We start from the raw sequence: 27,068 nt of genomic DNA on the forward strand, positions 1-27,068 counted from the left end.
ACTAGAAAAACCTTAACACTAGGTTTCAAAATCAGAAAAATTGGCTTTCCTGTAACTCAGGGAGGGTGGGGGAAAGAGTTATTTGCTTTTAAAAACATAATCCTGTTCCATATAGGTGTAAAACCTTTAAAATACGTATAAACCTGTTTCATATGAAATGGAATGGAATAGGAAAGAAATTGTGTCACTGTGTATGTTGCTGACAATTCCATCTATTATTTTTTTTATCACACAAGTCATTAAGCACTGCAGCTTTCAGGCCAAAAGCAACCTTGAATTTTTACTTACAACTCTGGAAAACTTCAAATGTTTCATATTTTTGGAAATGTCTGGGGAACACATGCTTAGTTTATTACAACATCAATGAACCAATTCACTGACATACCTGTATCTGAGCAAGACCAAGCATTCCTGAAAGAAGTGCAAGCCAGAAAACTTATCTCCTGATAACGGACACTATAACCCAGCATGATTGACAATTTTCAACACAAACTACCACTATTACTTGAAATTGTGCAATCCAGCAAAATATCTCGCACTTATCAGCAGCAGAGAATCCAGGCAACATAGCAGTGACACTGGACAGCTAACCTAGCATTCTAGCCCAAAGCAGACTCTGGTGCCCATTTGCCAAAATTGTTTACTTTATTTCATATTCAAGTCTGAATATAAAGTCATAAACAGCTTTTACCCTGTCTGAAGAAGGATGCAGAGACACATGCAAGCTACTGTTGCATAATTAACGGTTTGAGGTTTAGCATCTAATTTGACTGTTATCATCCATTGCAGTAATACTATGGTAAGTAAAGTAAGCTCTTCATGGAAGCGAACTTCCTTCTCTCTTACTCCTTCCATTTCACCTTCCTTTCTCTATTGCGAGATCACGAGATGCATCAAAGATTGAAACAAACTATCTCTGTGCAGAATTAAGCATAAACCAAGAACTTCTGCCATCGCTGAAATCAGCAGATTGAACATTAAATGGTTAAAGATTTGAAATCTCAATCATTCACCCATTTGTAAAAGGAAATATTTTTTTCTTTCCCTTCATCCAGCAATATCAGAATGGCCTATTGATACTGTTTTTACAACTAAATATATTTGGCAAAACACACTTCTTTCCTCCTACTCATAACCAGACAAGTTAGAAAACCCCCAGGTCTAACTCCGCATTTCCCAAGTTTATATACATTTTTACATTTTAGTATAACATAAGGGGTCACATTAAATTTGCTTTGCTAGTTGTACACACCACAAACCACTGTAAAATACAAATAACATGGCAGGGAGATTTCAAGAGAAAAGAAAGGATGCAGATGGCATTGCTATGAGATGAGAATTTGTGTCTACAGATGAAAATACTTCCTAGAGTGAAACCTTCTGCTAATCATTGAATTATTACAATCAGTGAGGTATTTTTATCTCCACTGATTCTCCAGCTCCCCCGGGACAGTCGCTGTGTAGCAGCAGCAGCAGGCAGCCAAGGTTAGAGGACTTCACCCACCGTAGCTTAGCAACGAGCAGCCTTGCCTGGGCGGAAGGACGCAAGGAGCAGAGCAGGGCAGCCCTGCTGCCCTCAGAACCCACCATAGGTGCAGAATCCAGAGTGCTCTTAATGTCCTAATCCTCTCCTGATGACGGGAAAGGTTCATTTTCCAGCTATTATAGGTGGGATTTTTGTCATGAATCCTCTTTGCTGACACATAACAGATTCAACCATGGAAATGACTTTGCTTTTGAAGCAACTACAGGTCCATTGCTAATCAGCCTGGTAAGTTTTACTTCACAGAGCTTAGGCAGGACTCATGCTCCTGCCATACCACAGGAGCATCAAGGACCACAACCTAACTAAATTTTGAGTAAAGATGATAAAGTGATAGGAGACAGTATTATTAGTAGTACTTAGTACTTAGCGCTTATCTTATGCAATACCAAGAGATCTGTGTACAGTTTGGGAATCCCTCTTTCTAAATTATGTTCCACATTATTGTCTTTTCATTATAGGTTCTCTATTATTAGACTTTACTATTTTAAGTGCTTCTGTGGATCTTACAACAAAGCTGTATAAGCAGACTTCATGCTGATAGCATTTAATTGCTTTGCATGCGCATCAGTTAATGCATGGATGATTCAAACAATTAAGACCTAGAGGTGCTGATTCATTTCCATTCATTCAGAACCCAGGAAAATCTACTGAAATAAAGTAATGGTTCTCAGCTGCACTCATGCGGTTTGAAATCATGCAATCTGTCTTCTGAAATAAAGAAAGCATGTAAAACTTAATTTTTAACATTCCTTTGATCTGAGGTTTAAAATACATTTACAAACAAGGTTTCACATTTATACTTTTGGACTATCAATATGAAATTAATGCTTTTTATAGCATATTCTAATATGGCAAGAACAGTTACTTTATGGATGGCTATATAAGCAGTAATTCTTCCAAATGATGGATTACAACCAAGAAAGTTTATTTCATTCTTAAAAAATAAAAATCAACTAAGCATTCAATCACTCAGTTGAGACAGTGCCAATAATTTCCCCAAAGAAAACCAGTGTAAGTCAAGAAAATACAGTGTCCATTATTTATTTGTCTAGTGCAGACAGATTTCTTTGGAAAAATCCAATCAGCTCTGTCGTTTCTTATCATCAGATAGATCTATTTCAAACAACAAAAGAAATACTTCATTTTCAGAACTACATATACACACAAAATGGATAAAACAGTACACTTATTACAGGAATAAGATGATTCTGAATTTCTAAGAGTTGAAGCATGATTCAAGAAAAACCGAACAATGCTTGTCATTCAGTGTCTTTCACTGTGATGCAAGTACAGTTTTATTTAACACTGTCATTTAAATTTTAGAAGCTAGATAAACAGAAGTACTTGTAAATAAATGTCTACTCATACTCAGAGTGAATCCTGATTTTTTAGATTCATTTTAAGGATACAGAGACTTTTAATAAGTAGGGCATTCTTTAACACAAGCTCACAGACTTAAAGTTACTGAAATGTGAGGGTAATTTTGCAAGATAGACACCTAAAAGTTAAAAGAAAACAACAAAAAAAAGTGACAACAAAATTAAAAAAAATAATAAAATAAGCAAAAAGTGGTTTTACTAGGGACTTTTTTTTACTGAGCACTTTTACGGGCCTTACCAGTGGGACAAAGGACTGAACTCACACAGAAAGTGAAGCAGAACTCACTGTCGAAGTAGTCTAAGACACATTGCCATGACAGTGACTGATGTATAAAAAGACATCAACTGCAAGACTCTACAATTACGAAACCATTTTTGAAATGTGCTGACTTGCATTTTTAACTTCAAGATTCAATATGTTTTCACAAAGAATTTATTACTGCAGTATATACATCAAGTTCGAAACCTTTGTTTATCAAGGCAGGCCCATTATACCTACACAAAGTTGTTTGTCTAAGAAGTTACATCTTACATATCCATATTCTGATTCCTTAAGTCTGCATGTTTTGCTTAAATGTTGTTGACTAATGTTAAGATACACTTTGTGAATCTACATGATAGCATTCATGGATCATTCGAATTTCTTGTTCCAAAATACTTCAACAATCCAGACGCCTGCAGTAAGTTTAATTGCAGAGGAATGGAGAATTGAGCAAAGTCTACTTTTTCCACAAACACTGTGTTTCTCATCCACCAACAGTGAAGCTCTTAGAGCAGACATACACCAACACTGACTTCTTTTCAGAAGATGCACAGGTGACCCCTAAGGAGATTCCCCTAGAGAAGGTTCATTCTGCGTAGCAGACCAGGTTACAGAAGTCAGTGACTACATGGGATCCAGGGGGACAAAAAGACACAAATACGGATTCTTACTTCCAAAAATGCCATTTACCCAACTACAAAGAAAAAATTCCTTACTTCAGCCAAGTCCAGAAATGGTGTTTTGCTAACAATCAAATATTGACTTCAGTAAACAATCAGCTGGGAGAAAGCTGGATGCGCATCAAACTTTATAGTCAGCTGACTTGGCAGGCAGGGTACAATGAGCAGAAAAAGATTTCTGCATCTGTAAGCTACTTTAATTAGGAAAGAGCATTCTGTGAAATATTACAGAACACAAAATTAGAACTGGTTCATATTCATACAAAATACAGTAATTATATGTTGACAATTTGATGACTACATTCAGCTTTCAGTTTTAGCAGATTTTTCATCATGGAAAATAAGCAGACTACAGTTGGGGAAAATACTGGAGCTGGCTCAGCAGGGTTAATTCTGGCATGATGCTGCATTACAAGTCAGCTGCAGTGCCTCAGCACCGCACTCCAGGGACCACAGTAATTGGGTACGGAGCTGGCAGGGAGTCAGAAACATTGTTAGCTCCTGATCAGCATTAACCATTCTAAATAAAGCTCAACTCTACAGACAAATGTAGGTGATTCCACATGATCCTCATCAGTATCCAGGAGTTATCTTCCATGAGAAATATGCTATTTCCCCTATAATAAAAATAATGGAAAGTGATTACTACCAGAAGAAACATTTTCTCCAAAGATGTCCCATTCCAGTTTCATTCCTTCTGTACACACTTCCCTTTTCCCAGAACACATACAAGCAAAGGAGGTTAAACAAAATAACATGCAGAAGAAAGCAGACCCTTTGCATTGTTGCAGGTGCACAAGTAAAAACCCATGATAAAATAAAAATTAAAATGTGCATTTGGTGTGCTTGTTCCTACAGAGAGAAAATGTTTCATTATAATGAGAAGAGCTTTAAACATTACTGAGTATTCCAGAAGTTTCTAGTCTACACAAGAGAATGTTTCCAGAGGCACAGAACCACTCTGCAGAAATTAAGACAAACTAGATGAACAGTTCACTAGACTAACATCCTGCAACAATATAAATTGGGAAAAGCAAAAATAAAAGGGAGATCAAATTAGGACCTAAACTAAATACAAGACCAAAATTGACCAGGTCACTTGAACATATACTAAAAACCTTCAAGAATAAATATGAAGTGAAAGCAAATTGGTTTCAGCAGGTGAAAAACTACAGAACTTATCAGCTCTGAAGAGCATCTCTGAGTTCTAAAAGGCCACCATACTGTTAGACTCTACAAGAAAGTTTGTACTACATTTGAAATAAAAATTTTGTGAAGATTTTGTGAAGATCTACATTTTCCTCATAAAATCAAGAGATTTACAGGGCGAAGAGGGAATGTTTTGGGTTAGGTTGTGGGTTTTTTCCAACATTATAAAAATATATAAACTTTTAGCATTGAAGATATTTTTTTAGAAAATTTCTAGGGACAGATTATAAATCAAGGCCTTTAATACCAAGTTTCTAAACTTTTTAGATCAAAAAGACAATGTTAACAGATCAGGCAGAAGACAAGGAAGAAAAAGAAGGGCAGGGGCATGATTTTTTCCTACATCTATCAATTACTTGTGGCCAGCATTATTTTATATTCATTGACCAATCATGCAGATATTGATCACTACTGCAGACTACTGACCCAGTACACAGTAGCTGAAAGCAGTGGAAAACAGTCTTTATTATGAATTGTCTGCAGAATTATGAATATGTCTGCAGAACAGATTCATTTCTTTCTTCACTCATTCATCTTGACTCATATAAAATCTTCTATCTTCACATAGAATCAGACATAGAACCCACCCTATATGCACAGTGAAAACATAGAAGACAAGGGTATCTAGGACAAACTGTGCTTACCACATTTGTACAGTATGGAAAATGACTCAAGGTTTCAGAGCAAGGCATCTGAGCTGCACTGCTGAAATCACTTAATTTCAGAATACCTGAACAATCTGGACATTAACTGATTGTTAATGAGAAATAAGCTTCTTTTACAATGTCACAGCACCACTACCCACTGTCAAAACAATTAAATTCAGTTCACTCACCATTTTTAGTGCATTTGTATATACAGTATCGTTGTAGATAACTACTTAAAATATTGCTAGGAAAAAAGTTACACTTACACAGCTTCAACAACAGATTATTCAAAATCTATTTCAAAAAACATACAAAAATTGCACCTCAGATTTTACTTGCACTACCAAGGTGCACTGAGGTATCTCATGCAAATAGAAGAAAGTTGCTATATGGTCTAGTTGGTTAAAGCAGAGCAAGAGGCAGAATTGTGACACTAGTAAAAGATGCACAGTACATTTTTCATCTGATTTTTTTCTCTGAACTATCTGCTTCTCATGTATTCCGATTCATATTCTGAAACCAAAAATGAGTTCTTACTATTTCTATTCTCGTGAAATCCTACAGCAGATGTCTAACTATGTCTGCTTCTGTATTATATGGCAATGCTGTTTTAAGAGAAAGTAAAATTTAGAAACCCATACAGATGACTAAAAATAATTTGGGTTGATGAATCCAATTGAACAGTGGTACATAACATAATAGGAATACAGAAACTCGTAATCCTTTCATACCCTGAGTGTCAGAAAGACATCTGGAACACTATGCAGCATCATTAATGCATTTATTCGGACCTGGAATACAGGCAGGTACTGAAGAAAAAGCCAAGTCAAATGCTCTGAGATACATTACATGAATTCACCTATCTGAGACATAGAAAATTCAAACCAGCTATCATTTTGCTTAATCCTAAAGAACTGTCAATAATGAAGTGAAAATTCCACATCCCCATTGAAATGCAATTCAAGAAAGAAAAGAAGCCATCAGGCCTTTTCAGCATCTGAACCCTCTTTTTCTAAAAAGAAAATAAAAATTATATTTAGAAGTTAACTTTATTTATGTAACTCAGAGTTAAAAGGCATCAACAGAAGCTATAGAAATCACACCCCTGCAACTACAGTGAAAAAATCAGAGGCACTGAACAGATGCCTAAGCATCAAATAAACTGGGAATTGAACAGATGTTTTTCTTATAAAAGTGGAACAAAACCAGGAAAACACAGATTGCTTTCTAATGGTCGCTTGTTGTATCCATTTACTCACCTAGCTACTATTTTCAAAATTATTCCAACACTGCAAAGGTTAAAGGCAAGGGCAGCTTGGTGGTTCAGGAGCAGCACTGCTGTAGCTGTGAATGACAGACTAGGACCCCGGCCCAGTTCTTCTTTTCCAAACTAGCAAACACAGCAATGCACACATCCCTTGCCCTGAGTATATTTTGTACATTAAATCAAAGCTTCTATAACTGCCAAATTCCAGAACACAAGCCACAGGTGCTCTGTGATAAAGCCTGAATGTATTGATTTTCTCATTCTATTATGAATATCCATGGTAAATATTTCAGTTTATCTGTTATACAAGCTTAATATTTAACCCATAGTTTAACTTCTGTCCTTTTCTCTTGATGCTGCCTATATTTCTGGCCTTAAGAAACACAAACATACAATATCATGTTCTATACTCTTCATCCCACTTATTTCAGGAGAATTTATTATTCTACTCATCCCACAAGTCAATGACTGCAACCAAACCAGTTTCTGCACTGAAGCGTCCTTACATCAGCTTTTCTTTCCTCTTGGTTTGACATTATTGTCTTTAGAAAGAAAGCAAATTATCCTAAAGTGAGGCATACATGCTCCATCAGCAACTTTCCCATGAGACTTTTCTTGTTAATACACTGGGAAGACTAAAAAAATTGAGAAGAGTGAAGGTCAGTAATGGAAAACCAGCTGAATTACGAAGGTAGCTTGAGATTTATAGGGCAAAGAGTTTGGTGCAACAAAAAGGGGAGATGCTTTGGATACAGAGAAAGTACGGAAAAAGTTAACTAAATATTTTATTTAGCAATGTAAACCACAGGTTGTAGCATGAGAAATGCACAAAATCTACATCATCTCAGCTCTGCCAAAAAGACGATTTTTTTGTTCATACCACTTCCAACTGGCAGAATTTTCAGATCTTAGTTATTAGTTTCATTGATGTTTATTTCCATAAATAAACAGGCAAGTTACTACAAGATAAAACAGGAGATGAGCTTCCCTGCATCAGTTACTTCAAGACAAATACTTATGTGCACATACTTGCGTAGTTGTGGCCTACAGGAAACAAACATACACCATCTCAATCCATCTTTAGTTAGTGTAGCATTAATACTAATAGCATAAACGTAATGATACAGGTAGCAAACTTGCACACAGATCTTTGAAATCTTGCTGTCGTGCATCCATATATTAACGTTTTCCAAAATCAGCCTAACACCTTTAAAATCCCCTTGAAAAACATCAAAAGTCTCATCTGTGTTATTTTAAAAAGAGAAAAATCAACTGTGTGGATCAACAACTGATGCTCTGAAGTTTTACAATTTTCTCAAAAATTAGATTAGGTAATGGCAACTTCAACATCTAAATCAACACACACTCAGGATCTTTTTCCATTAGATACCACTGTACCACACTTCTTACAGTTAGTAGAAACTTCTGGGTGAACACAGAGGTTGTCAGAAAGTGACAACTCATTGAATAAAGAGAGGTTTGTGCTGACATCTCTGATAAGGAGGCCAAATCACAGATATGTCTCTGATGGAAGCTTTCTGGTGAAGCCACACTCTCTGCTGTAGCACTAGTGCTCTGGTCAAAGATCTGGGAACACAGCACCTTGAAGCCCTGAGCTGCAGCCCTGCTCTCAAATCTAAAGAGGAGAAAGTCAAAGCCATAAGATTGCCAAGGTAATTTAAATTCTTAGCTTTACAGAACTTCCCTGCTTACTGTCAGGGAGCTTGGAAGAGCTTCTACCAGCCAGCAGCTCTCACGTCTCAATAGCTGCCTGCATTAAAGGCCCAACCTCTGAGTGGAGTCTACTGTCACTCCCTAACCAAGGAGCTCGGAAAATCTGAGAATACAGAGTAGAAATGGGTGCAAGCCTATTTTGAAAAGAAAAAATTACATTCTTAAAACTAGAAATCCCAAGTTGGAAGCTGCTGCAGTACTGATTACAAAGTGAAAAGCATATACATCATGTAGAAATCAACGAAGATGATTTGTGTTTGTTCTAAGTCATTTACGCAATAAGGTTTGCTAGCATATTTGTCATTCCAGAGTATCCTTCAATTGACTTATATAAACATTACAAAAAAAAACAAGCTTAAGTCTCTCACTAATGTGTTATAGTAACAGAAATTCCCCCGTATTCTCAAACCAAATATAGTGAGGTTTTGGTCCACACCCCAGTTTGCTAAATGCTTCTACTAGCAGGACTTGATGACCAGAGGGTATACCTGTAACTGATACATCTATCATGCTGTTCTTAAGCAGGCCTTTGTGAAAAGGCGTATCTATGGCACAGCTATAAAAGGCATAACTATTATTGTGTCCTTTCTCACTCACCTGCAGAAAGAGTTAAAAATTGGTGTTGCAAGGGAAGTTGTTTAACTGGGGAGAAAGATGTTTTAGAAGCAAGTGGCACAGCTGGCTTTGCTCCCGCATTCATTCATCTTAGAGAGTTTCTTTGCTACATATCAGGAGCACCAAGAAACCCAAGCTCAAATGGTTACTCAAATGTAAGTTCAGGAGTAGTTATTTATTATTTTTAGAAACAAAGAAATGACTGAGTTTACTTCACCTTGAAGAGATATCAGTTTCCCACAGCTCTTTAAAGATATTCAACATATTTGGCATGCTCTATTCAAGCCAGATCCCCCTGACCCTTAGACAGATTATCAAGAATTTCTGTAACATCAACTCAATACCTTTCCATTTCTTTTAAGAGGCAATAGTTCCAAATTTTAACATTAGAATCCTATTACAGTTATGTAAATTAAGTCAATTTGTCCTTCCTTCAATTAAACATGTTAATTTCCCAGAGGACCCAACACCATTTTCTTCAGTTGTCACACATGCCACCAGCACACAGTAGTATGCTGTAGACTTAAAGAGAATTTATCAAGTATCTGATCTTGCAGAACCTACCTAAACCTCATGTAACTCAACTCACTGAGATTGAAAGGTATTCTCAAATGAGAAAGTTGCTCAGATCTGTACATATAAGAACACGACCTTTGTATTCCATAGTGACAGCACACACAAGAAAACAATTCTCCTGCAACCAGACAGCAGAATTAGCACTCTCAACACAAAAAGCACTTTAGCCCATAAATAGTTCAACTTCTGCATGGCCACCTCTGCTTCCGTCTGTTCAACAATGTCATTATATTTGCCTGAAGATTAGATTACAATAGAATTACACTTATATAGTCAATCACAAGTTATTAATGACTGTCCAGTCTATAAGAAAACAAAGCCATATATTTTGGTTTGCCATTAATGAGATTCATTCATTAATTTGATTTTGATAAAAGGTATTTAGCAATTTGCCCAATTTCTTCAGCAGAAGAAACCATATATATGTTAAAAGTTTAAGAACAAAAATACAAATAAAATTCACATGATTTGCTGAATTAAAAGCACAAATCATTAGGGCTGAAAAAGAAGCATAAGAATTGCCATATAATTCATGTTGAGAGTTGTTCTTATTAACAAATGCCCCTACCAAATACTTCAAATGGAGATCAAAACAGCACACCAAGTCTGGAAAATTACAGAAAATTGTCCATATATTTTTTCCTTAGCCACATTGATTGATTATTAGCTGATGTCCACAAGAATTTAGCTGTCTCATTCCTTTTGTTTGTTAGGCTTATTTTAAAACACTGTCCTTCTTACAAGATTACCTTTATTCAGACTCTTCTTGTTTGTCTCTGTGTAAAAGTGAATAAGTTGCTTCTCCCATGTTACTCAAATCTTTCCACATCTGCTAATCACTTCTGATGTCCTTTCTGTAGGCTATATCTAATTTCTGCCCTCACTATCTTGTAAGTAAAGTTACCTCAACTTGATTTCAGTGGATTAGGTACTACTTATTCATAGGTGGGAACAGAATTCTAAAACAGCTTCTGTTCTCTTGTGATATTATCTGCATATCTTTAAATTATTTGCACTTTCAGTACTCAGGCTCAATGAGGATTATTCAACATATTACCACCAGAACATATGGGTCCTCCTCCCAGATAATTACAGCGTACTTAGAATATGCATGGTTAGCTGAAATTATTCCTTCACTTGTGCATTTGTCAACAACAAGCTCCAGTTTTATTAGGTCCAGTACAAAGGACCACGTAAGAGCAACCTAGGCTGAAAATGAGGCTTGTTGTGAAGAAAAGGATTCGTATCTTGTTACTCTTTTTATAGCTACTGTTCCTGAAGATACTCAAACCAACAATATGGTTGCTGTTGTAACTAATACATGAAGTACAACAAAGTTCCTAAAAACATTAACATTGAGTGACATTATCTCAGTATAACAAACCTACTTTCACTGTCAAATTGCATCGTGTTCTTACCTTATTCAAGAGTACCTTGCTCACAAGCACCTTTGTTTCTGAAGTCTTTGAAATACTAAGCATTGATCTATTGCCCCCGCTTTCAGTGGGAAAGAACATTATAAAACTAATCTGTAGACTGCTAGCCTGAATATTTGGCAGACAAAGAAATAGTGTAAATGATTGATCTTTGTGTGTATCTATATTTTTTTTTTATAAGAAGGCTTTTTTCTGTTCAATTTAAATATATTCTGATAGGCCACTGACATATAATTCAGACTCTGCCATTGTAATACTATGCTTCCTTATAAAGTGCTTTTCACTCTACATTCTTAAAGCCTTCATACGCATTTACAAATTAACCTTTTGAACACCCAGAATTACTTGAGTTTATAGAGGAGAAATATAAGGAAGAAAGTGGTAAGAGTTTTGCCCAGAGTGACTCAGCAAAGCAGTGAGAATCCTAAGCACCAAGCCCTGATATTCCTATTCCTAGTCACAATGTATCGCTTTCAGACTTTTCTAGAGAGTTTACAGCTTTTGTTTTTTTCCAGGTTTACAGCAGAATATAATACTAAGTAATACAGGGTAATCGTTACACTCACTACAGCCTGTACAGTTGTAAAACAAACCTAGGCAAACTTGAAAATTAATATAGGATGGCAATATGTGTTACTGAAATCAAACAGGTTACATATGTGGCATACAAATCAGCTTTTGAACACAGGAGTGCTTTTTTCTAAGACAGCACATGCAACCAGGAGAGCAAAGCAGAGTTTTTTTATCAAGCAAACATCATTTTCCTCTACGCGTATCTCCATGTGCATTTCCGCTGTTAAAAAATTGTTGGAAAATTGCAACAATTGTATTGCAGTTCAAGATGCTTTTCCTAATTAACAAAAAACATATAATTTGTTTTGCGTAGCTCACATTGATGATTGACAATTTTCTCTCCAGAGAACATCAATTTCAGCGTTTTAACACTATTCTCCTAAAACATAAATTGACAAAAACCTCCAGAAACAGAGTTAAACAAATAATTTTTATTTAAAAATCAGAGACCTAATTAAAGATTCTTACAAATTATGATCTACATCAAATACATATACTAGACTACTTTTGCCACTAAGAAATTTTTAATTACATTAGCCTTACTCTTGCCAACCACCATGCTTTCAATTGACATGGATGCACTTTAAATATGGATGCTTTCATTTGGGAATCACCGCACCGCAATCAGACACCTCTAGGGAGGTTTCTGAGCTCTGTTCACCAAAATTTACAAACAAAAAAATATAAAAATAAAAATAAATTCCCTCTAATACAGTTGTCAAAAAACAGGTAACCTCTCAATATACATAAAAATTGTGATTTGACACTGGACAAAACAGACTGTGTTATATTAACTAGCAACCAACAGGAATACTGTTATTAGCTCAATCTATTCAGCTCAGAAAGAATGCTGAAGAGAAGAAAAATATTCAGTACATGCACAGGGAGGGAAGACTGGAATAACTCACTTTTAAAAGGGGAAAAAATACAACGGGGAAATTCAATTAAATTGAAAGACAGAAGATAATAACTAATAAAATTGTGTTTTCCATGCAATTAATCTGTTGGATTAATTGGAACACAAATGTATCACAGCCAAAAAGAGCTGATATGAATAAATGAGGGACTTGATATTTAACAAGAACAGAGTGAGCTATGAGAGCAAGTACCAGAAAAAGAAAACCCGCCAACCTATGTTTAGGATCAAGTGGACACTATTTCCAGCAGGCTCATGCCTGCCTATTAAAATGAAATTCCTTGCATCATCTAAGATTTCTGGTCTCATGATCCCACAATTAAGCTGAAATCCTGCTACATGCCACCTCTAAAATTATTGATCTCAAGCAATAATTGCCTTCTCAGAAAGGCAATAAGTTGAACATGCTACGGGAGCCCTCAAAAAGAGGGGAGCATTTTGATCTCTTTTAAGATGGGATAAAGTTATATAACTTCAGTATATGACACATATATCTCTTTTCCCATCCATTTTCTGTTGTTTCTTCTCTTGTGTTCAAAGTAAGGTATTCTCCTAGTATATTGGGAACCTGCTCCAATAAAGAGGATTTCCAAAGCTACATAATATCAAGTTAAATATTTCAAAGGAAAGTAAAACAACATTGTTTTCTAAACAGGTATATTGCTACATGATTTCTTGGATCAAAGAACATATACTGCAATGCAAAATGACTTATGTGAAAGGTGAAGCATCTTAGTATAGCATATCTTCTACTATTATTCAGCTACTTTATACCTGATCCATCTCTCAGCAGTCTTTAACCACACAAAAATATATTAAAACCAACACTTGAAACTTTTGGTTATATGATGGAATTTTTCAGAACCAAATTATTTGCACTATGTAATGACCTGACAAGCATTTAAAAACAACTATTTTGACCAGATTTAAAGGGACTATTTCAAGACATTGAGAGGGAGAATACAAAGATTCACAAAGGTTAGTGTGCAGACAATACCATGATAATAACCACTTACATAACAGAGACAATTTGGGCTATTAAATTATTCCAGTTTTATTCTACAGAAATGTATAATACATTTGTTTAAAGCACATATCAACAATCACAGCACAATTCTTTATTGATTGCTTTGGAAATTGCTTAATTGTAGTTCTCTTGCACACATATTTTCACATGATATGCTTCAAGGCAAGGTGCTAATTTGAAAAGCTTAATTTTCTGACTTGAAATATATTTCTACCACATTTAGAGAAAACAGATGTTATAACAGCTAAAATAAATTGCATGGAGAAATTATTTTTCACATTCATTTATTCTGTCGTAACGTTCCCCATATTCAATACCTTACATCGCCACACTGCAGAACTTCATCAGTTCCATGGCAACCATAGAGATCAAAGTTCATGAGGTACCTGAACAACACTTCACTTACAGATCAGAAGAATTCACAGAAAACAAATAATATCCGTCAGTCCTGTGTGACATACAACTGTTGCTTGAAGAAAAAGCTCAGGAATGATTATGAAACATGAGTATACTCATCTGTGACTAAAGGAGCTTTAAACTAAGTGGCTTGAAATTAACAGTAAAGATTTTTCGTATAGCTAATAGTGAATACTGCCATCTTTGAACTCCTTCTTGAACACAAGTTTGTCACCTTCCAGGTACAGTCTAGACTTGATATAAAACATGTATGTATAACAACATGGAAAAAATTTCAATATCCAGCAAAGGGGAGGCAGGAACAGGACAAAAGTAGTAGGAAAATGTAAAATCAGGAGGGTAAATAGAGGTGTGTACATATACAGAATCACAGAACAGAATCATACAATGGTTTAGGCTGGAAGGGAATTGAGGAAGTTCTCTTGTTTAGCCTGTGCTCAAGCCAAGGCTAATAGGCTGAGGTGCTTGAGACCCAAATCTCCAAGGATGGAGCTACCATAACTGTTGTGCCTGTCCCAGTGTTTCACCACCATTATTTTGAGGAGTGATGGTAGAATTTTTTCCTTAGATTTAATAGGAACTTCACCTACTGTATGTCACCTCTTGTCCTTTCACTGACCATGTCTGAGAAACGTCTTGCTCCGTCTTTATGACCATCCATTAGGTAGCTGAGAATGGCACTTAGTTCCTCCTTAGCCTTCTCTAAGAAAAACAAACCAAGCTCTCCCAACCTCTTCTCACACACAGTATATGCATCAATGCAAATATTTAAATTCTGCAACTTGAAAGCAGTGCAAGGGTTAGCAGAGTTAGTCAGCAAGAAATTACATGGTACGTCAGAAGTCAAGCTAAACTACATTCAAATAATCCAAGAAAACTCCAGGGCATCTAACAACTATGCAATTTACTCATGTCCAAGATAAAAAAGTCAACCAAATGGCCACATAACAAAACACGTGCATCACAATAACCACATTATTTAAGTATATACCCTTCATTAATGAGTTGGGGGGGGAGCATTTTAAATTCAAGGGTTATTTAGAGAACTTTCAGGAGGGATGTCATTACTTAATAAAAAACAGGATCTTGCAAAAAAAAAAAATCAATCAGGATACAGACATGAAGGCAATTTAGCAGTGAGATTAAAGGATATCCTTTTACACAGCACTATCCAATCAACCTGAAATAACCTGGCCAATGAAATTTTGTACCACTTATTCTGAAGTATTAGACCACTAAGTCAAGAAACGATAATCCTTCTTTCTGCAGCAATTTGCTAACCCTGGGTTTCTGCATTCAACATTAAACAGCACATGATCACCAGTGTACTGAGAACAGAAACAAATTCAAAGAAAAATAAACAAAAACCCTACACAGGATAAAAATAGTAGGGGCACAGAGAAGAAAAATAATAAAAATCACTGTAGTGTAGTCTATGAACATTCAAAGACAAGGATAAGTTCACCTGGCATTCAAAAGTATGAAAAAAGGGATAGAATTAAGAAAAACAGAATCAGGAAGAAAGGCAGGAGGGAAAATAAATAAATCAGTTAGCTTTTAAATTTAGTTCTTAGGATGATTTATCTTAAAGTCTCTCAGTGTAAAGCTCAGAATTAGTCAATTTCAAATTCCTGCATAAGGGAAGTTAAATTTACTATAATTTTGTATTGTTTCCGTTGGAATACACATGACTTCTTTGCCCAGATTAAAATTCAAGATACTTCAACACATAGAAATCTGGTAAAGAGAAGTGAGGCAAAAATTCACATCCATGAAAAGAAATTGAGTTAAAGCAATGCCCCACAATGTGAAACAATCCATAACAAAACAAACATGAAGTTTGCAAAAGAAAGTACATTCAAACTATAAGTAATGTGAGAAACATACACATACATAATTCATGGGAATGGCATGGGAATATTAAGAGGACCTGTAATTTCTGTTGTTAAATAAATAATGAGTTACTAGAGCAATTATAAGACCATGCAGTTGGCTTAAGTCCAAGTTAAACTCGTTACTTGGGAATAGGAAAGCTGTGGACTTTTAGAAGCATCTCGTGTATGTGATGTCAATTTCTTTCTTTTCCCACACCAGCACCAGCACCATCGAGTCCATCAAACCCAGTTACACTAAATCTTCAGTAACAAAATCTGTGGGAAACGTCCAACTCTGACTGTTAGCAGTCCTTCTACATTATCAACTTCACTGTGCCCAGCTGACTTGAAGGCACATTTAGTACACATTTTTCTTCATTCTACGTCTCAAAACATCTGAGCAGAATGGGCAAAATGTTGCCTTCACTACAGGAAGTAACCTGAAAGTAGTTCTACATTTTTAGTGAAGTGAGGTTCTCAAACATCTCCAGTCCCATCAAAAATTACAAAAATGCAAACTTACCTTCTATGATTTTGGTATGTAAGCATAATATTCCTGTTCTTTTTCTCCCCCCTCTTGGCATTCCCCTCTGTGAGTCCAAGTGTTCAATAACAACCCCAGCAGCAAGATGAATGTCCCCTGTCTAAATATATCTTAATGGTCCCCTGATTTAGCCCACAGGTGAAAAAATCATCATTATTTTAAAATCCTTATAGCTATTTACTGTCACTGAATTAGCAAACATGACTGAGTTTACATTTCTGTGTAGAAGTTTAAGCTGTTAGGCATCTGTTAAGCTGTTAGGCATCTGAACAAAAAAGCAATACAAGAATTCATTCATTTGTACAATACTTATTTCCTACTACTATAAAATGAGGAAAAAATCAACTGTGGATATATTGTGTTTATATGACCCCTTTAAAAATAAAATAAAAAAAAAAATCCAACCCAACTGTCTGTTTTCTGCTTAATTAAAGTTACATTTCAAAACCATATTAACTTTTTATAGGTAACTGGCACCCATACTTCCACTGCTGACACAGTCGCTCAAAGTAGCATTCATTTGCTTCTCAGTTTTCCTTGTAAGGGTCATTGCTTACTATTTTATGAAAAGAAACACAATGTGCAACACTTTAAGCCTCCTCTTATTAGTTAATAAAAAGCATAACTGCTATGAAAATATTGCCTTTCTATTTTATTAGAAACACAGTTAAATCCAGTTCCCCAGGTGCAACACTTCACAGGAGGTATGGTGCCTCCCGCATTACATTTTACTAAGTCAGTAAAAGGGTCGTCAATCTTTTAGTTATGGATCTCGGACTTTTAAGTCTAACAGCAACAAGCAGAAGCAAACACCCAGCGCTCTCCTGTTGATAGAAAGATAGTAAATGCTTAAAACAACAACACCCACAATTAGCCAGAAAGAAGTCTATTTAATCCACTTTCATCTCTCTGGTTTCACAGAATCTCATTAGAGTAAATATTTTTGCTTTCATTGTTAGGCTGAATCAGCTGAGACATTTCAAGGCAAGCACGGAACTCTGTGCATAGTGCTCCTACTTTACAAAGACTTTTAAACTCACCTACACACTAAGTCTTCAGTGAATGCATTATCCCTTTCATCTATTCAACTGTGCAGCTCGGATACTATGCAACCAAGAAAAATTTAAGAAAGGAAACAAAAATATAAAAACCAGACTGAATTTACTCGAATTCGTTTGCTTCTGTGTCAAATCCACTTAAAACAGAGAGCACTGGTGAGAAATGTTAGCCAGGCCATAGAACCTTTTGTACACTGCTGTCACAGAAAGTAACCCATGATATACATATATGCAGAAAACAAACCTCTTTGTCCCTGCGCCTACTTTCCCTTATCTAAAGATATGAAAGATTATGTTTATGTGAATTTCTGAACATGACAACAAGGATTTCCATCCTTAACACTAAAGACAAGAACAAAAATATCTTCACGTGACAAAAACTAAATTCAATTATATTATTACATCAACTCCCCGTACTACCAAGTATGTTAGAAAGATTCTGCCTACTGCCTCTCCATATTTTAGATCCTTATCCCTACTCTGAGCATTTTGACCTTCCAGAATTCAAAACCAATCCAAGAAGCTTCCAAAACGTGCGAGAAAGCGCTTCTAGCCTATGAAAATGACAACTGGAGCTGCGATTTAACAATTCGTTTTCAGCGCAATACAGTATCCTCTTTCAAAGAGCATACTTTTCACCTTAAAATAAGCCAGTACTAAGTAAATTGCCAGGACCGGACAGCGGGGACTGACAACAGTGTTGAGATTAACCTGGAAGGCGCTGGCCGAGCTCAGCCCCATCCTCATTCACCTCTAACAGAGCCCTACAAGCCGCCTGTCCGGTCCTTGCCCGGGGCAGTTCGCTCGGCTCCGAACGCGCTGCTCGCAGCACCGGCACCAGCTTTACGCGTCCACCTGCACGAAGCGCCGCCGGTCCCCGGAAAGCCCGGGAGAGACCAGGGCTGCCCGCGGCGGCCGTTAACGGCACTGGCGGCTACCGCGCCAGGAGCCAGCGAGAGGGAGCGGCCGCTGGCGGGGAAGGGACCGCGGCCCCAGGGGAACTGGCACCGGCCGCCGTTCCCGGCAAGCAGGTACCGCAACGGGTCAGTGCGGAGCGGAGCGGGGCAAGGACGCCCGCAGACGAGGTAGGGGCGAGGCGGACCGAGAACGGGAGGGAGCCAGCCGCAGACCGAGCGGGGACACCCAAGGGCAGGGACGAGCACAAGGACGCAGGGAGGGAGGAAGGGAGGTGCCGAGGCGGGGGCACGCAGGGCGCTCTGGGCGCGCCCCTTACCTGGCAGAAGGTGCCGGTGACCCCCGAGGGGCAGGCGCAGCTGTAGGCGGCCGGAGGCTGGGGAAGGAGCAGCTGAAGGCGGCGGGTAGCGGCGGGGCTCCGGGCCGGCACCGGCGAGCAGGTGCCGTTGTTGCGGCAGGGCTGGCTGAGGCAGGGGTCCCGGTCGGGGGGCGCGGCGGTGGCTGGCCCGGGAAGGCAGGCACGGCGCTGGGTCAGAGCGAGCAGCAGCAGCAGGAGGAGCGGAGCGGCTCGGGACATGGCGGCGGGGCGTGCTGGTGCGGGTGCCGCTCCGCTGCGGGCACCAGCGGGGAGGGAAGAGAGAGAAGGAGAGGATGGAGGCAGCGGCTGCCCGGCTGCTCCCTACCCCCGTTCCCAGGGCAACGGGCGGGCGGGGACTGGGCGGGGACGAGCCGGCAGCCGCGCCGTCGTGTACCCAGCAGGGGGCAGCAGCGCGCCCGCCCGTAGCGAGTCTGGGCTCCGGCTCCGGCCCCGGCAGGCGGCGGTGAGCGGCGCTGGGCGGCCCTGCCCCGCGTGCGGTACCGGGGCGCACAGCCCGGCGTTATTTCGTCCCTACGGCCAAGGCGGAGCTCGGCTCGGGCCGGACTGGTCTGAGCCCGCGCCCCATGTGCCGTGGGCGGGCTGCGCCAGGCTGCTGGTGCCCGGGTACCGGCGCTGCGCGCCCAGCCCGCTGGTTTACCACGGGATCACCGCGCTAATAAACCGCCCGATAGGAATTGCTGGTCTGCCACTGCCTCCAGTTGGCGTGGCGGGTGTGAACGGTAGCGCACCGGGACCGAGCCCTGTCCCGGGATAGGCAAACCCCTGGAAGGGAAACTCCATGTTCAGGACCATTCACTGTTTGCTTCTCATTTACTGTTTCATAAGTGTAATCTGTGGACAGTTACTTTGAAGTTCCTTTAAAACCCAAGCAGGGGGAGACGGAAAGCATAAAATGAATCCTGTCATTTCCCATACTGCAGAAAAGCTGTGGCTTTCATTCATTTTACAGCTGAATTTTAAAAATCGATTTGTATTTTGCTAGGCATTTGGATTCTTTTTTTTTGCTGCCTCTGGTTATAACCAAGATACATGGTCTGTAAATCAGGTAACAGTAGAAATATAATCCACATTCTGGCCTTCATTTGCTTCTGCTAAAATGAAGTATTTAAATCTCTCATAACTAATGAATTCTTATATATCTGTCATACAAAGCAAGGGGATTGCTGGCAGCAACGTGCTGCAGCTTTCATAAACCCCCACACTTCACATACAGCTGAAATCCATATCCCGTGTAGAAACAACAGGTGATGCTAATTGAACTGAGAGTTCATCAGGGGTTTCATCAGCCTGACTGTGTACTCTGTCCCCATGGGGCTGACTCTGCTGCTGTCCTGCCAGACCCCTTGTCCCTCTGGTTCCTCCCTTCATCCCTCCCGGTGCCACCGCCACCCTCCTGGAACAACTCCTTAGTTCAATCGGATCCAACTGTCTTCCCCCTATTCCCAACACGGGGGGGTTCCAATGTTGACTACAGAGTATAGGCACGGTGGTAATACAAATAAAAACCAGTTATATATGTTGAATTAAGTTGTTTGCTTATTTTACAACCCTCTTCTGCTTAAGGTTGCTTTTTCTACCCCTCCTTGCTCACCAGAGCCCATCACATGCTGTGACCAAACAAACCTGCTGTACCCACCAGACCAGTTCATTTCTTTACTGATCATTATCAAATGGCATACCTCAGTGGAACAGGGGAACATGGAAGACATCCTTAAAATTTGAAACTAGAGTACTACTCCCTGTTCTTCAAACACTTTTTTTCCCCCCAGCCAATAAATATTCTTACTAATTTGCTCAGCTTGTGCCTAAAAATATCGCTGAAAGCAATGCCAAAGGCTTTGGCCCTGTCAAATTATAATAACCATTGTATTCCACTCACAAAATTTGTGGCCTTGCTCTACAAGAAAATAATTTGGTTTGACAGGATCTGTTCTTGATAAGTTCACAGAGGCTGCAACTTGTCTCCCTGTTATCTTCCAAACGTTCTGAAATAACTTGTATATATATCCCAGGGTGCTGTGGCAGCTGCTGTCAAAGCAGCTGGGCTGTAATCCCGTCCCCCTCAATAGAAACGTTTGTCCTTTTCCAATCTCTTAGGGCTTCACCCTTCCACACAGGCTGTCAAAGACAGTCGTTAATAACTAGCTTCAGCCAGTTCGCTAAACATCTTTTAGAGCACATCATTAAAACCAGCCCGTTTGAAAGTTGTTCTACTCCCTAACCTGACCAAGCTCTCCTTTTGCTCAAGCTCTTCTCCTGGCTGATGCTAACCATGCTGACTAGCTGAGAGACCTTCATAAGAAACAGGATGCCTAAAGAGGCTGTAGTGCCCCTATTTTTTAGTTGTTCTTGGTATCTCAAAAGTGTTCAGTAATTCTGGTGAAAGGCTGGTCTGTATCTGAGCCTTTTAGGAGTAAGACAATATAGGTAAGTATTGATAAAGATGTTTTCAAGGCTGAGAGTTGGATAATGAATTCTGTTGATGTAATAGCATGTCATTTGCAGAAGAGAACAACTTTAAAAATAAGCTAGCAAACCAACAGGGCAGTATATAACATGGTGTTCTGAGTCAGACGGGACATAACTGTATAACATGAGTGTCCTTAGCATTTTACAGAATATATAAGCAATGTTTGCGTTACAGTTGCCATTTTTATAAGGCAATATTAAACTATACAACAGAAAATATTATGCTTAGTTAGCAAATGATTTTCCAAAATGTTGTCTTTTCATGCACATTAATGTTCCAATAAGCATAGTTTAAATAGTTTTATAGGCAGCTTTCCATAAACAAACTACTAATCTTAGTATTCAGTAAGGATTCGAGCTGCCTGCCTCAGTTACACTTGCTAGAATTTGAATTGTATTATCAGTCTAATAGCTTGTTAGTGTGGCTTAGATAAGCTACATTACAGCTTAACTCTTTATTTTGATGGAGAAGTACTCATCCTCTAGTGGCTTGGAGATTTTTATTTTTTTATCTCTTCTGATTAAATATTTAGTAAGGAACAAAAATCTCTGTGATTTCCTGAGAGGAATGTGTACACTTTAATGTCTCCCACAACAACAATGATCTTTTTTGATTAATTATTTTAAAATCACAATTAGTTACATTTTTCTTTATTATAGGAGTTAATTTAGATGAGACTGTTACTGTGCTGAGCCTCTTCTGAGCAGTGGTCTGTGATTCTTTTCTGTTTCGTGCTTTGGGTCAATGCAATCATGTCTTTATGATATTGTTTGCAGAGTGCAGAACTGATGTTTTCCTCATCTCTCCCTCAGCTTGTGCCTGCTTTAAAGTACCTCAGGAGTTTCACTGTCTACCAAAAGGACTAGGATCTTGATTTCATTTGAGAAACTTCAGAAGGGTCCCATTCATGCAACTGGAGGCAAATGTCCAAAATTGCTCGTGGTGTTCCTAATCTCATATCCAACATCTGCCAAAACTAAAGTTATAGCCATTTGAAAGTCATTGCTGTAATCACTGGAACTATTACTGTTGAACATTAAAATGCATTTATTCAAAAGGTTTTGTACATGTATTTATCTTTCTTTTTCCAAGCACATAGTTTCTGCTGCAGCAAACTCTGTTAATATAACTGCCTGAACCATCCACATCCGAGTTTATCAAAATATTGAAGTACACTTTTAAACATGTAATTAGCCCACAGAATTCAGTTAGAATACTCACCTCAAAATAAGGATGTTCAGGTGTTTCATATTGGAACTTTTTGCCTGATATTTGTGGGTTTGTGAAGGAAGGTTTTGGCCACAGGAAGTTACTTCAAGGCTCTGGCCAAAGTTTTAAAACTTATAGTTCACTGCTACAGGTGGATGAGAGGGAAATGTTGCTTTATTTTCATACGCACCTGAATAATTGGTATTGTATTTTTGTCTTGACACAGACTGGCAAACATCCTGCTCCCTGACAATGTGCAGGGATTTATCTGCTTTCCTCCCTAGCTCTTGTATTTCTATTAACTTTATTTTTCTCCACTTTATTAAGCTGTTTGAAAATTGCATATTTTCTTCCTTTTGTTCACTGTCTTTGACACAGGAAATTGGTGGCAATCATGCTGATTTTTTTACTGCTGCCAACAGTGAAAGGATATGTTGTTAGTTAATGTCTGCTGTTCAGATGATCTGCAGTACAAGAGGAGGTGCTGATACAGCTAGCATTAAGAGAGAGCTGCCAGCCCGGGTACAGAAACATTCTTCATTGTGCAAATCATAAAATCTTAAGAATCATAAATCATGTTTTAAGACAAAATCCATAGAGAAGTTAAACTCCAGTTAAACATCAGGGAGCACAAAACCAGTTTGCTGTGAAAATTGTGATGCCTGTTTTATCAGTGGCAGACAGACAATGCAGGAGCAGCAGTATTTCCCACATCTCCACCTGCTTGTTTGGCTCACAGGAACTTCTATCAGATTCTTAGAACAATAAAATCAATCCATACCTCTACATAGAATAGATGTTAAACAAACAAAATGACTGCTGCATATTTGAGAAAGATCTTTCTCTGAGAGCTGCCTGAAAATTTGTCTCAATAGCTACTGCACCCGTCAGTAAAGAGCTGTACACATAATTTGAAAAGAGACGCTTCTGCAGCAAAGATGTACTTTCAACACTGATAATGTTTTCTTTCACTATGCCATGTGACACTACAGCAAATATTACTGTACTTCATGAAATGAGAAATCAATCTTATTGAAAGATTGATCAGAACCCACCGTTACACAAATAAAACAATACTGGGTAAAATCCTGCATATCTATGCCAAGGAGCTTGTTTGAAAATCTCTCAGAAAGTAGCACTACAAAACAGATGTTGCAACTGACACAGCTGTAGCTTGAGGTATTTAAATCCTATTTTGTAGATACAATGACATAATTCAGAAATAGCATAGGTTTTGCCATTTGCAATCTTCTGCTCTATTCTTAAGACATAACCTAGATTTTCAAACAACAACCTGATGATCAAATAATGATTATAGTATTTTCTTTTACATTAATACTTTCTAATTCAGTAAAAAAAAAAAAAAAGTAGAATGTGCCATTCATACAGACAGTAATTTTTAGTCAAAGAAACAGAGCAAGTATAAAGCACAGAATCTTCAATAATGTCAGAATTGTCTTTAAACTTTGTCTTAGAATTTACATAGCTATTTTGGTAATTCAAATGATGTGCTTAATACGACAGCTATCAGAACAATTATGTGACAATGAGAACTTGGAGGAAGTACTGTATCTGAAGAAGAGCTATTTTTGTATCCAGTAAGTGACTTCACATGTCTATGAATTTCAAGGTGCAAGCGGCAGAGAACATGATGTCTATATTTTGGTTGGCTGGAAAACCTTACACATTAGAAGCTGTACAGAGGAGAAGGATGAATAAACTTCCGTAATTCTGCAGCAGCCAGCAGTAAAAAAATCCTAAGCAGAGAACTGCATTTATTGTTTTAATTTCAACACAGAATTTCACAGCAAATACAGACCCAATTTTGTTTCGTTTCTGTTGTTGTGCGTTGTCTTTTTCCCCTCATGCCGTTACTCTTTAAAACCTTTTTCAGCTCTTCATTTCTCTTCAAGCTTTTCAATTTACTGTTGCTCAGTGATATCACCCTCCCTAGATTTAAAATTTATAGATAAATGCATCCTTTTTTATATCCGTGTTCTCTTACACCTCCTTCACAAGTAGCAAGTTATGGCTGATATGAAGACGGCAAGCGATGAATGCTCTAGGTATATTTTCCTCAAGAATTTAAATGATAATTTGAATTAATCTGGTTTTATCAGTCACCCACTGGATCTACTTTTACAGTTTTCTCACAGACTAAGAAGCTACATGCTAGCAGAGTCATTTACATAGCATTTTTACTTCTGTAGGTGATTCTACAGGAAGATCAAGCTATTTGTAAACATGTTTTTAGATGAACTGAATATCTTTTGGTCAACTATTTATCAAGACTAAGGTGCTATAGCTCACACGGACATGTAATGGCAATAGAAGTTGAACAATCACCATTTTTCCTTGTATAACCACTGCAAATACACATTCTTCATGCAGTTATCTCCCGTTAACAGCTATTGGCTTCCGAGGAAACAGGCAATATGTTTAGCTTACTGTGGGCCTGTAAATGCTTCATAAGGAATAGGCTAGAAATTACATGGGCTTTTCCTTATACCATAAAAGTCTTCAGAAATCGCTGCCAAATGGCACATGTATACAAGTTACAATAAACAAATACAATACCTGATGTGAAATGTATTATTAATACATAAATTATTAATATAAAGATTTTTAATTGCTCTCAGTAATTGTAGCAGGATGGATACCGTCTGGTAAGTGTTCACTAGGTCAGTGGCAGTATTATGTCAACATGGGTGTATCACTTAAGCTCTGAATGTCTTTTGGAACTTAAAGAACACGAAATATAGACATCCTTAATCTGTCCCTTAGTGCTAGAATTATTTAGTCTTTGAGATGATCAGAAAGAAAGTTATTTAGGTTGCATCATACCTCAGCTCAAAAAAATCTGAGGAAGTGACTTGAATATGCCAACCCAGCTTTGTCAGGCTGATCCTATGTAACACACTAGGGAGTGGAATTTGTACTTTTAGCTCTGGGTGAATTACTATTTTGTTCCTAAAACTACTACAAAATTATAGAAACCTACAGTACTAAAAGCATTAAAGAGTTTACTATCATCTTTATGACTACACCCAGACACAGTGTGTCACCAAGTAGCAACAACTACTTGTGCTATCCCACAGTCTAGTATAAAAACAGAGCAAAAGCAAATTGTTTCTTTTTTCTTAACTTCTTGCTTAGCTCTGTAAGTGGCTACAAAGGTCATGTTCCTGCATGGTTTGACAAGTCAAAATAGGACACACAGGATCGCTTATATTCCAGATTCAGCATGGCCTCCTTTTTCTTTTGATTTAACGTGCTTATGTGTCTCTTACCTTCAAGGAAAGAAAGCATTTTTGCAGGGCTCTCCAGAGTGAACGGGCCTTAGCACAGAGGGGTTTGTACAAGTAATGAGAAACCAAAGTCATAAGGAGTTGGCATGCTACCTCAAAAGATATATATCTAGTTTCCTCAATATCCAGCACACACTCCTTTAGTGTGTGCTACAGTGTTATAAACGACCTTTATCAGACAGGTAGGTCTTTTCACATTGAGTGGTGCCTCTGCAAAATAAGCTCTTGGGACAATGGGATGGCTGATTTTGCAGAAGACAGTGTCAAGGTGTTAATCACTTTAATGCAAACTGTTCTGTGCCTTTCATCAGAGATGATCAATTCTGGGGAAATAAAATGAAAAAACGACAAACAAAACCAGAGGAACAAAGTTACTGATACTAGCAAGTTTACTAAGGATTTTTAAATGAAGATGCATAAACTGTGAATTTGAAAACCAAAGTGCTATCTTTAGCTGCATATAGAGGAAGGGATAAATCTCATGGTGCCTGGTTTTCCACTGTCACATGAATTTTCTTCCACACCCCATAGTGAAAAAAAAAGATACTAAGTGCTTATTACAAAAAAAAGCTTGTGGCAGAAATAATCTGTGTCACCTATATGACAGCTTCAGCTACATGCATAGGTGACATTGCTCAGTCTCTCTGGTAAATGACACAGAAAAAGCAGCAACGCAGCACGCATCCATGCTGTGTACCATCTAGCAACTGGAAAATATTTGATCCCTGTTGCTCTGAAGGGGAAAGTCATACACTCAAACAAAGCTCCATACAAATATGTAAAGGGTGAGTGTCAGGATGATGGAGCTAGGTTTTTTTCAGTGATGTCCAGTGATAGGACAAGGGGCATTGGCTGTAAACTGTGTGAGGTACTCTAGGTTACCCTGCTGTTGCAGGGGGTTGGACCAGATGATCTCTTGAGGTCCCTTCCAACCCTTGGCATTCTTTGATTCTGTGAAATGAAAAAAAAAAAAAAAAAAAAAGTAAACTCTGTAGAAGGGTGCTTAACTTGAATTTTCCAGTAAATT

General features: G+C 38.2%; 1 protein-coding gene across 1 annotated transcript in view; it reads right to left on the reverse strand.

Annotated features, from left to right (window-relative positions):
• The window catches only part of DNER (delta/notch like EGF repeat containing), a 126,693-nt gene extending 107,308 nt beyond the window's left edge, over nt 1–19,385 (reverse strand). The window contains exon 1 of the mRNA XM_061365243.1: nt 18,995–19,385. Within this exon, the coding sequence (XP_061221227.1) occupies nt 18,995–19,252 (258 nt within the window). The 5' untranslated portion in view covers nt 19,253–19,385. The remainder of the gene's footprint in view (nt 1–18,994) is intronic.
• Nucleotides 19,386–27,068: the final 7,683 nt, after the last annotated feature.

Source organism: Neopsephotus bourkii, unplaced genomic scaffold (assembly GCF_033783945.1).
Source record: "Neopsephotus bourkii isolate Nb327-2 ecotype Australia unplaced genomic scaffold, CSIRO-AGI_Nbou_v1 NB_1279, whole genome shotgun sequence".
Taxonomy (NCBI): Eukaryota; Metazoa; Chordata; class Aves; order Psittaciformes; family Psittacidae; genus Neopsephotus; species Neopsephotus bourkii.